The following is a 10390-nucleotide window of genomic DNA, read 5'->3' as shown; positions in this document are numbered from 1 at the left end:
AGCTCCCCAGGTGATTTCAGTGCATTGCCAAGGTTGAAAACCAAGGCTTTAGATTTAAACTAAAGGTGAAGTTGCTCTTTTTCTGGTTCATTTTCTACTTTAGAAGGTAGAAATTTTTTTTTCTGGTTCATTTTCTACTTTAAATTAAAAATAAACCTACAGAGGGTCACATGTATTAGCATGTCACAGAGGGTCACACGTATTAGCAACATATGTATCTACGAAAGAGTGGTGTGACTGGGTGGTAAGTGTTGATTGGACCCTTAAACTGTGACAGTTTGGAAGGGGCTTTGCTAGATGGGTTTAGGGACAGAGATGGTAGAGTGAGAGAGTGTGGATGGAGAAGTATGCATCTGTCGTGATTACTAGAAAAATAAAACTTCAAATGCTTTGCTCCTTCTGCTCTGAGGTCATGTTCTCACAGCCAGTGAAGTGACAGCATATATGTGCTGAATGTGTGGCTTGCATTTTACATTTAGCTCTTTTAGTTCATGTGTTAACCTTAGGAGGTACTTATTATTCTATTTTGCAGATGAAAATGGAGACTTATAAATAAGTAACTTGCCAGCAGCTACATAGCTGGTAATTGGTAGAACTGGAAGTTGGACCCAGGCTCTAGTGCTGGCACTCATAGTTTCTCCCTGGTGCCATATTGGCCTCTTCCCACTTGGATGAAGATATAACTCTAGTGGCAAGGGCATTTACTAGTGTGTGAGAGGGTCTTGTTTATTAGTTTTGCAAATTGCACGGTCTCCTTTATTCAGTGTCTTTTTTCAAACAGCTCACAGATCTTTTGTGGTTTTGTTAGTGCCTACTCCCCACCATATTGTCTTCTAGAGAAGAGGCAGGAATTTATTTTAATGTGCAGGACAGACATGCATGGGGAGTAAAACTACAGACTCCACTCTAGGTGTGTGGAAATACTAAAAATAGTGCATTTCTCTGTGCGTGAAGTTGGTCTGTTGAGTTTTGTCATAGACACCGTTGAGTTCCTCTCCCAGGTGGAGGTGGTGTAGCTTTGCGTCACCTACATGTCTCTCCTGATTTCCAGTGACCAGAGGAAGACACTGCAGAGGCAGTTGTCTGTGGTCAGAAGTATTCTCTGACCGTGGAACTAGACGAAGCTAAGAGCTTCCAGGACCACGTGGGGCTAGAAGAATGCCGCTCTCACCCTAGAGAAGGGACAGCTGATCTTCTGATGTAACTGAAATTGGAGAATCAGGTGGATTAAAATTAATTCTTTATTACAGTAAAATAACCTATCCCATTTCAGGGACATTTTTAAAACTTTAATACTATAATCCACCTTACCAGTAACAGTTTACTTTTAGTGACGGTAAAAGCCATTGACTTTTTTTTTTTAATTGAAAAGAGATTTTGCAAACAGCTGGTGTACATTGCTTGAGATGCACTAAACAGGGTAGCGCACTTGAACATCATGGCAGTAATAAAGCATTTGTAAGTTCTGAGTAAAGTATTGACCAGCACAGCTTCCCTGGAGACCATCTTTTCATTGTTGGGTTGGACATTTCACTGTTAAGCTTGTAGGACACTTTTGGGCACCTCTCTGGGAGCTTTGCAGAACCCAGTGGCTTTCTTTGGAGCAGGTGCTGAGCACATTTTCAGGCTCCAAAATCATCTTTCTGCTCTTCAGAGCAAGTTTCTTAGCAGATTGGTGTTGAGATTTGTCAAGGGTTTCTGAGGCATGACTGAAAGTTTCAGACAATGGCCTATCTTGTCAGATTTTAGTACTTTGGACACAGGAAATTAAAAAAGAGGGCAGATGGTATAAACATTGCAAAGCTATGAACCCGTGACAGTGTAAATGAAAGGTTTGATTGTGCTAACTCTGCTGCGCTTTCTTTCTGTGTTCCTGTAGAAAGCTGATGTCCTGACCACTGGAGCTGGTAACCCAGTAGGAGACAAACTTAATGTTATCACAGTAGGGCCCCGTGGGCCCCTTCTTGTTCAGGATGTGGTTTTCACTGATGAAATGGCTCATTTTGACCGAGAGAGAATTCCTGAGAGAGTCGTGCATGCTAAAGGAGCAGGTAAGTGCTGTGTTTATTTGCTGTAAAAAGATTGTTTCACAGCACCTGGGTCAAGTATTAGTTCCCAAAGCATTGGAGGACCTTTAACACAAGTGTCAAATCTCCGTTTGTGGGACAAAGGAAAAACGTCCAGCAGTAGGGAAATTAGTAAATAAATGATGGTTATTTCCTCAGGTTAAACATTATATATAAAATAGTTTCTTTTAAAAATAGCAATCTTCCATTTCTCCCATCACTGAAGGAATAAAAATACAATAAGTCCTCACTTAACGTCAATAGGTTCTTGGAAACTTTGACTTTAAGCTAAATGACATGTAATGAAACCAATTTTACGATAGGCTAATTGACATAAGCAAGAGTTAAGTTCCTATGGCATATTTCTGATTGATAAAACATCACCAAACTTCTAAATAGAGACTCAAAATACATCTTATATTAAACATTGAAATAAATGTGAGCCATACATACCTTTAAGAAAGATTAGTAAAATAAGATAGTTATTTACTAGCTTATTCCAGTTCAAGGTGGTGGGAGGCCAGAGCCTGTCCTGGCAGGTTGGGGTACAAGGCAAGAGCCAGCCCTGGACAGGATGCTGTCCATTGCAGGGTGGACTCACACTGGGACCGTTCAGACATGCCAGTTCACCTAACGTGCACATCTTTGGGATGTGGGGGGAAGCTGGAGTACCAGGAGAAAACCTATCTAGACATGGGGAGAATGTGTAGACTCCACACAGATTGTGGCCTCAGCTAGGAATAGATTTTTTTCTCATCAACCTTATAATGAAACAATGTTGAACAAAACAATGTTATTTGAGGGCCTGCTGTACAGAAATACAGACATAGACACATGTACTGCAATTGCAACTAAGTTTAAATGGTGTGCTTATTGGGTAATTACTGGAATGAACTGCAAAATTTGGGGTAGTTGTGTTAGGGTGGTGGGTTTGTGATGATTTTTCCTTCCCTTTTTTCCAACAATTTCTGTAAAACTTTCTTTATTGCTGTTATATCAGACACAAAAGATGGGGGTGGTATTTGAAAGAAAGTGAAAAACTCAGTTGGAAAAAGAGCTCCACAGAAGGGAAGTTTTTCTCTTAGCTTGCTGACTTGGACTTCCTGTTAGGACTTCTGCATTTCTTCATCTCTTCTTCCTGGATAAGGTTTCTTCCCATCTTCTCCAGTAGTTTGTGTGTATTTTTCCATCTTGACTTGTTTAGTTTATTGCTTGCTTTGTATCATCGTTGCTAAGTGTTGAAAAGATTCTTTCTCTTGTATTTTCATCTTCTCTCTGTTCTTCTCTTTCTCTCTACCTGTACTTCAGGCCCCTCTGAGGCCCTGTGTCCTTGGGCCAACCTTGATTACTTTTAGCCTCACTCACCTCCTCTTGGCTCCAGCTATTGACATTCAGCTTAGCACTGAGTGATAGAATAGGGCTTTGCATTTCACCCTCTTTATTTTGTGTTTGGTCATTTCCCCTTCCCCCTTACTGGAAGCTCCCAGAAGGCTGGTGCTAACCATCATTTTCTCTTGTCACCCAGGTGCCTGTTGAGGACCTGAATGTCTGAGTAATGGTCTCATGGTAAGGATTTCTTTGTCTTTCTCGTTAGGGGCCTTTGGCTACTTTGAGGTCACACATGACATTACCAAATACTCCAAGGCAAAGGTATTTGAGCATATTGGAAAGAAGACTCCCATTGCAGTTCGGTTCTCCACTGTTGGTAAGTTGGTTTATTGGCGTGATTGGTATGGCTTAACTCAACTTCACCTTTTGGGGATGTTTATAACTTAAAGAAAAAGTTATTAGAAAATAGGAAGCAAGCACTTCTCCAAATTATGGCAAGGTTTTACAGTAGAAGACATATTTGGAGACACATAGGAAATTACTTATATTTCTGTTTGTTGAGGTCTTAGGAAATCACACTTACACAGAGGCTACCTCTGCAATTCTGTGACATTTGGAAAGAGCTTTCCTAAAAGTGGTTGCCTGTAACAGAAGAATAGAGTGGAAATCTTATTTAATAACTATGCCTACAGCTGACCTTTATTGAGAATTAACTCTGTGCCAACCATGGTTGGGTGCTTTACAGATATAATCTCTGATTTGTAGATCTACTTTGCAGAGTGGGATTCTTTTCATTTTTGAGAGGCTAAGTGATGTTTCTCACGTTACAGAGATAGTATTAGATCTATCATACTATATTTCAACATACCTAGTGCTTCACTAGTTCCGTTTCTGTGTCAGTCTCTGCATTTTAAAAATACTGTGGAATGTAAAAATAAATGAAATTAAAAACTAAGAACCAATATTTTAACTCATTTTCTTGATGTTAACCTCATCATTTTGACAACTCACTTATTCTGTTTGTCACTACTTTAAGCCTCATAATTATTCTCTTCCCTTACTTTAATTAAAAGTTTAATTACCTGTTTGAACAAATTTATCTTATTATGGTAAATGAATAACGTTGTCAGCTGTTATTACATATGTTCTCTTATTGCTCTCAATTAATTCTTGTGTTTGATTTGTGGACTGAATTACCCGGGCACTTAAATACCTAATTTAGTTCTTGGAAGTGGATTAGAAAGGATGGATCCAGGTGCTTCTTTATGTCTCCAGGCTTCTTGGATGCAAAGTGCTGTGGCTTATGCTTTCTGTTTCCATTTGAATATTGTAGCTGGAGAATTGGGTTCAGCTGACACAGTTCGGGACCCTCGTGGGTTTGCAGTTAAATTTTACACAGAAGATGGTAACTGGGATCTCGTTGGAAATAACACCCCCATTTTCTTCATCAGGGATCCCATATTGGTAGGTAATAGAGTATTTTGCACTCAACAAATGTTTGTTGGTTTAAATTGATTTCAAATAGGTTGGCATTTGAGGAGAAACCGTGGGAAAGGCAGAAAGAACAGAATATGAGTTGTCTGGATTACTTTTTTCAACACATTTTTCTGTATTTAATAAGATCAAGTAACAACAGTTACCACTGGTCTTAGATTTGTCATTTTAAGATACATTGGCTTAATGGGACGTGAGTTTAGTTTTCCTTGCAGAGCATCGAAGATTAGTAAAAAGAGGGACTTTACTTTGGAAACAAGCAGAGGGTGACTCTACATGCTCAGAGTCAGCAGGAGGGTGTGAGTGTGTGTGTGTGTGCGGGTGCATATGGAAGGGTGGGTATATTTTTTCCATGAAGAAATACTATAAATCACAGCACTTTGGGAGGCCAAGGCAGGCAGATCACTTGAGTCCATGAGTTCGAGACCAGCCTGGGCAACATGGCAAAACCATGTCTCTACAAAAAAGTACAAAAATTAGCCAGGTGTGGTGTCTCATGCCTATAGTCCCAGCCACTTGGGAGGCTGAGGTGGGAGGTTTGCTTGAGCCCAGGAGGTCAAGGCTGCAGTGAGCTGTGATGCCACTGCAATCCAGCCTGGGTGACAGAGTGAGACCCTGTCTCAAAAAAGAAAAGACTATAGTTTTGAGTATATTTGAAATACTTTAGGATCTCTTAGATGCTAGTTGTCTATGTTGAGTAAATTTCATTTTATGGTTTGGCAGTTTAAAATTCTAGGATTGTATTTAGAATTATAATCCATAAACCTAGTAATAGGCATGTATAATGCAAGACACCATAATTCCTGTAAACTTAGTTTTTGGATTTTTTTCTCTCTTTTTTCTATTTAGTTTCCATCTTTTATCCACAGCCAAAAGAGAAATCCTCAGACGCATCTGAAGGATCCGGACATGGTCTGGGACTTCTGGAGCCTGCGTCCTGAGTCTCTACATCAGGTACGAACCCTTTTTTTCCATTGTATTATATCACCTGGGATGCAGTGTTTAATTATGCCTCCTCATAAAGTGTCTCTCCAGTTTTGGCTATTTTATTGGAATCAGCTTCCTCAGATTTCTTGATCATGAAGAGTTTTGTAATAACTGGCTTTACTAATCATCCCCCATTCATCGGCCTTAAATGATGATGATAGATAGATAGCTAGCAACATTGTCAGTTGATATTTAGCAATAGTAAGGATGAAAGTCTGTAGTATAAGGTAAAGCTCTGTATTAGGGAAGTGAAGGGAAAGTAGTACCAAACAAATTTGCTATGAAAATAAATTTTGAGTAACAAATTAGGCAGTTTTCAGGTTGTTTTAGCTTTCCTTCGTAGAATTTTGAGTCATAGTGTTAGTGATTTGCATATCATTTTGGTTTAAACTTTCTCTGTTTGTTATTTTCTACAGGTAAAATAATAATGGTAACCCTTCCCATGGGAAATTGGCTAGTATGTTTTATGTCATTAAGGGACTTTCTGGAAACTAAGGAATATCTTAAAAATCAAGGATGTTTTGATTTAAATGAAAACATTTTAGGCTTTATATTTCTGTTCCTTAGGTTTCTTTCTTGTTCAGTGATCGGGGGATTCCAGATGGACATCGCCACATGAATGGATATGGATCACATACTTTCAAGCTGGTTAATGCAAATGGAGAGGCGGTTTATTGCAAATTCCATTATAAGGTACGTGTTACCTTTGGGGCAGAGGGTACAAGGCTGCTACCACACACCTCCTTATTTTTCCTGAAGGATTGAGCAAAGATTAAGGCTTCTCCCACTTTTCCCTCACCTTCATCCCCAAAGATGGGAAGTATTGATCTCGTTGATCAGTTCTGTATTTTGTTGGCTACCACCTGAGGACATAACTTCACACTGTCCTATTAGAACTGTGTGTGGATCCTCTTTAGTCTCCCTTTTACATGTGGCCAGAGGTAAGGCACATGGCTGCGATCGACAGTTTAAGCCTCCTTTTTCTGGATCCTGTGTCCCTTGTCATAAATATTTAGAAAATGTGCTGCTTTTGTGCTGCTTCTGGTTTAATGTTTCTGGGCTGGCAGCTTCATGTTGAGTACAGCTTTCTCCCTGAAGTAGGAATATCTAAGCTTTTGGTTTGGGCTCAAAGAAGATAGTATAGACCTGTAGGCTAGGCAGAAGGAAATAATTTCCACCTAGTTTAAGATAGGCTCTCGCTCTGTCACTGAGGCTGGAGTGCAGTGGTATGATCATAACTCACAGTAACTCCTGGGTTGCAGTGAACTCCTGGGCTCAAGGGATCCCCCTGCCTCAGAGTAGCTGAGGCTACAGGTGCGCACCACCATGCTTGGCTGATTTTTAAATTTTTTTATAGAGATGGGGTCTTGCTGTGTTGCCCAGGCTGGTCTCAAACTCCTGGCCTCAAGTGCGTCCCCCACTTTGGCCTTCCAAAGTGTTGGGATTACAGGTGTGAGCCACTGTGCCTGGCCCTAGCCTGGCTTTTCTAGAGTTCTTGTTGGAGTTTGGAGTCAAGCTCTAGAAAATAATAAAATGCTATGATGTTTTGCCTTTCCTAGCCCTGAGTCATTATCCTGAGCATACTTACCTTTTCAGGCCCAGAAGAGGGCTAAGACAGCTTGGAGCATATCCCAATCTCACTATCACTTCCAACATCCAATAGCATCTTTCCAATATCATTTCTTCTAACTTTTTAAGTCATCCATCTATTTACTTAGCATTTATTGAGGTTGTATTATGAACAAGGCATATAAGCAAAATCAATTACGAATGTCAGGAAACAAAATTATACTGTTTTAAAAATTTACATTCATATAGCCAGATCAAATCAGTTACATCTGGGGAGGGTTTTGAGAATGTTTTAATCAACTGAAATATTTTAAAGGGCCCTCTTTTGGTATCAGCATGGCATTTATTACAATGAGCAATATTACCAGTGAACCCTGGCATGTTAGTGATATTCCCAGAGAACCCCCGAGGGCTAGTTAAAAACAAGCCTGAGAACCTCTGTTTCCAAATACTGCTGCTCAGATAAGCAGAAAGAAGTGGGCTCGTGACCAGTACTGGATAATCTCTCTCTTAATGACATCCAAAAGCCCTGTTTTCTTCTATCCTGTTTTCTTCTTTATCTGAACAATTTAATGTAGGTATATCAAACAGGAAAACTATCACCTCTTTTTATATTCATTACTTGCGTCTATAATATTTGACAAGGAAAAATTTTATGAAACAGTCGACCCATTGGCTTGTAATTGCCAAAAGGGTCAATGTCATGTTACTTAGAGTAAGACTAAATGGTTGTATCTGGGACAGCCAGTCTAGTTGGTGACTTTGGAGTTATGCCAGCCTGAACTCAAATTTTTACTCTCCTAGATAATTGTGGCCTTGGGCATAGTATTAAAAGTTCTTTGAGCTCCAGTTCTTTTCACTGTAAAGTTGGCATAATATTACCAGCTATACAAGTCCTGGAAAGATTGGATTGCTTGTGGGTCTTTTATCCTAGGGCCCTAAGGTGGCCTGAGATCTACATGGATTCATCAGTCTGGATTATTCTGACCTAAGATTATTATTTTCTAATCCTAAAGGATTCAGTTAAAATCAGAAAGGTATTGCAATATATTGTTCTGCTTAATATATCATCTTTGGGTGATCTGTACATGGTGACCTTCATTGTTTTAATCCTGAAGGTGGCTTTACTTCTGGTTCAGTAGTAGGAGTTCAAACCTTTTCACTGATGAGACAGTTGAGATTTCTGTGGTAGAAATAGGCCAGCGTTCAGAGTTGATTTTTGCTAAGGAAATCTTTCTGTGGCACTTGGCTTGTTGGGAAGTCTTTCAGAATAAGATCACATGGTCAGTCCATCAAAGAACAGTATGATATGATAACAGGAACACTTATGAAGTGACACAGCTTCTCTGGGTTTTAATGTCTTGCTTGGAAAGTCAGAATATTAATTTTGCCTGCTCATAGTCAGAGAACTGGTTCCAGGTGGCTGTACTGAAGTTCTTTTCAGCTCTATGAGCTATGATTCTATGATTTATTTAAAAAAAAAAAGGAATAGGACAGGGGTGAAGGGATACTGGCCGAGCACAGTCTCAGTAATTGATTTGAGCTGTCATGAAATGGAATTAAAACAATTACTTCATGATAAAAGGGAAGTAGTCCTTTAATTTTATTAATCCTTTGCCTACTTTTAAGATATATTTTGATTTTTCTGATTTGGAAAGTAATATGAGTGTAAAAATTCAAATAATAGAATACATAAAGGGAAAGATAGGACTGATTTTAAATATGAAATGTGTAGATGGGATTCCCTTGACATTTAAAAGTATTGGGATAATCAAGTAGAATTTCTTATTGATAAATTCATTAGTATCAGATTTGAATGATAGAAGTATTGTTGTAAAGAAAGTTCATTCTTTGGGTAGTGTTACTCATAATCCTTCAATGAATTACTGATGAAATTTTGATAACCTTGCCAATAAGTTTCCACTGGAGCTTCTTTCTTTCATTTTGTAGACTGACCAGGGCATCAAAAACCTTTCTGTTGAAGATGCGGCGAGACTTTCCCAGGAAGATCCTGACTATGGCATCCGGGATCTTTTTAACGCCATTGCCACAGGAAATTACCCCTCCTGGACTTTTTACATCCAGGTCATGACATTTAATCAGGCAGAAACTTTTCCATTTAATCCATTTGATCTCACCAAGGTGAGTCAGTAACAACTATATTGTTTTCTTTTTTAAGTCTCTTCTTACCTAATTAGAAAAAAAATCTAGTCTAACAATTATAATGATGGGGAAGTCATATACAAAATACAGAGGGTACCACTTCAGTGTGTCCTAAGCTGTGAATGAATGCTTACCAGCATCTTACTTCCACGTTCCTGTTTGTCATTTCATTGAGTATGTGTATGTGGCTTCATATATTGCTATTAACAGGGAACAGATTGTGAAAAGCTGATGTACTTTTTCCTGGGGAAACTGTCAGTATTTACCACTTACTATTGTGAAAGATTTAACTAAGGCACTCATCTTAAATTCTTATGTGTTATTGGATCTAAAAATTATTTTCATTGGCTTGATTGTATTTGAAATCTGGTATTTTTGTAGGTAGCTTTAATTTCCTTCGGTTGATTGCCTGGTAATTGTGAATATGACATCATTTTCAGGTTTGGCCTCACAAGGACTACCCTCTCATCCCAGTTGGTAAACTGGTCTTAAACCGGAATCCAGTTAATTACTTTGCTGAGGTTGAACAGATAGCCTTTGACCCAAGCAACATGCCCCCTGGCATTGAGGCCAGTCCTGACAAAATGCTTCAGGTGAGCCTGGTGGATTGAGATGTTCTGAGGCAGGTGTCCATGTGAGCATGCACACACAAAATATGCAGCTTGGCATGATCTTTATATGAGGAATTAATGAGAACATTACTTAAACTTTAATCTGGGTGCTTGGTTACCTTGTGGGATTCACTGAGGTGAACTATTCTTCAATGAGCGTTCCTTGAATAA

General features: G+C 39.1%; 1 protein-coding gene across 1 annotated transcript in view; it reads left to right on the top strand.

The window, feature by feature from the left end:
• The window catches only part of CAT (catalase), a 38380-nt gene that overhangs the window by 13227 nt on the left and 14763 nt on the right, over positions 1–10390 (top strand). The window contains exons 2-8 of the mRNA XM_032166290.2: positions 1880–2051; positions 3661–3771; positions 4729–4859; positions 5739–5843; positions 6444–6569; positions 9396–9587; positions 10049–10201. Coding sequence (XP_032022181.1) covers positions 1880–2051; positions 3661–3771; positions 4729–4859; positions 5739–5843; positions 6444–6569; positions 9396–9587; positions 10049–10201 — 990 coding nt within the window. The remainder of the gene's footprint in view (positions 1–1879; positions 2052–3660; positions 3772–4728; positions 4860–5738; positions 5844–6443; positions 6570–9395; positions 9588–10048; positions 10202–10390) is intronic.

This window comes from Hylobates moloch, unplaced genomic scaffold, assembly GCF_009828535.3.
Source record: "Hylobates moloch isolate HMO894 unplaced genomic scaffold, HMol_V3 SCAFFOLD_11, whole genome shotgun sequence".
Lineage (NCBI taxonomy): Eukaryota > Metazoa > Chordata > Mammalia > Primates > Hylobatidae > Hylobates > Hylobates moloch.
This window is presented reverse-complemented; position numbering and strand designations above follow the sequence as displayed.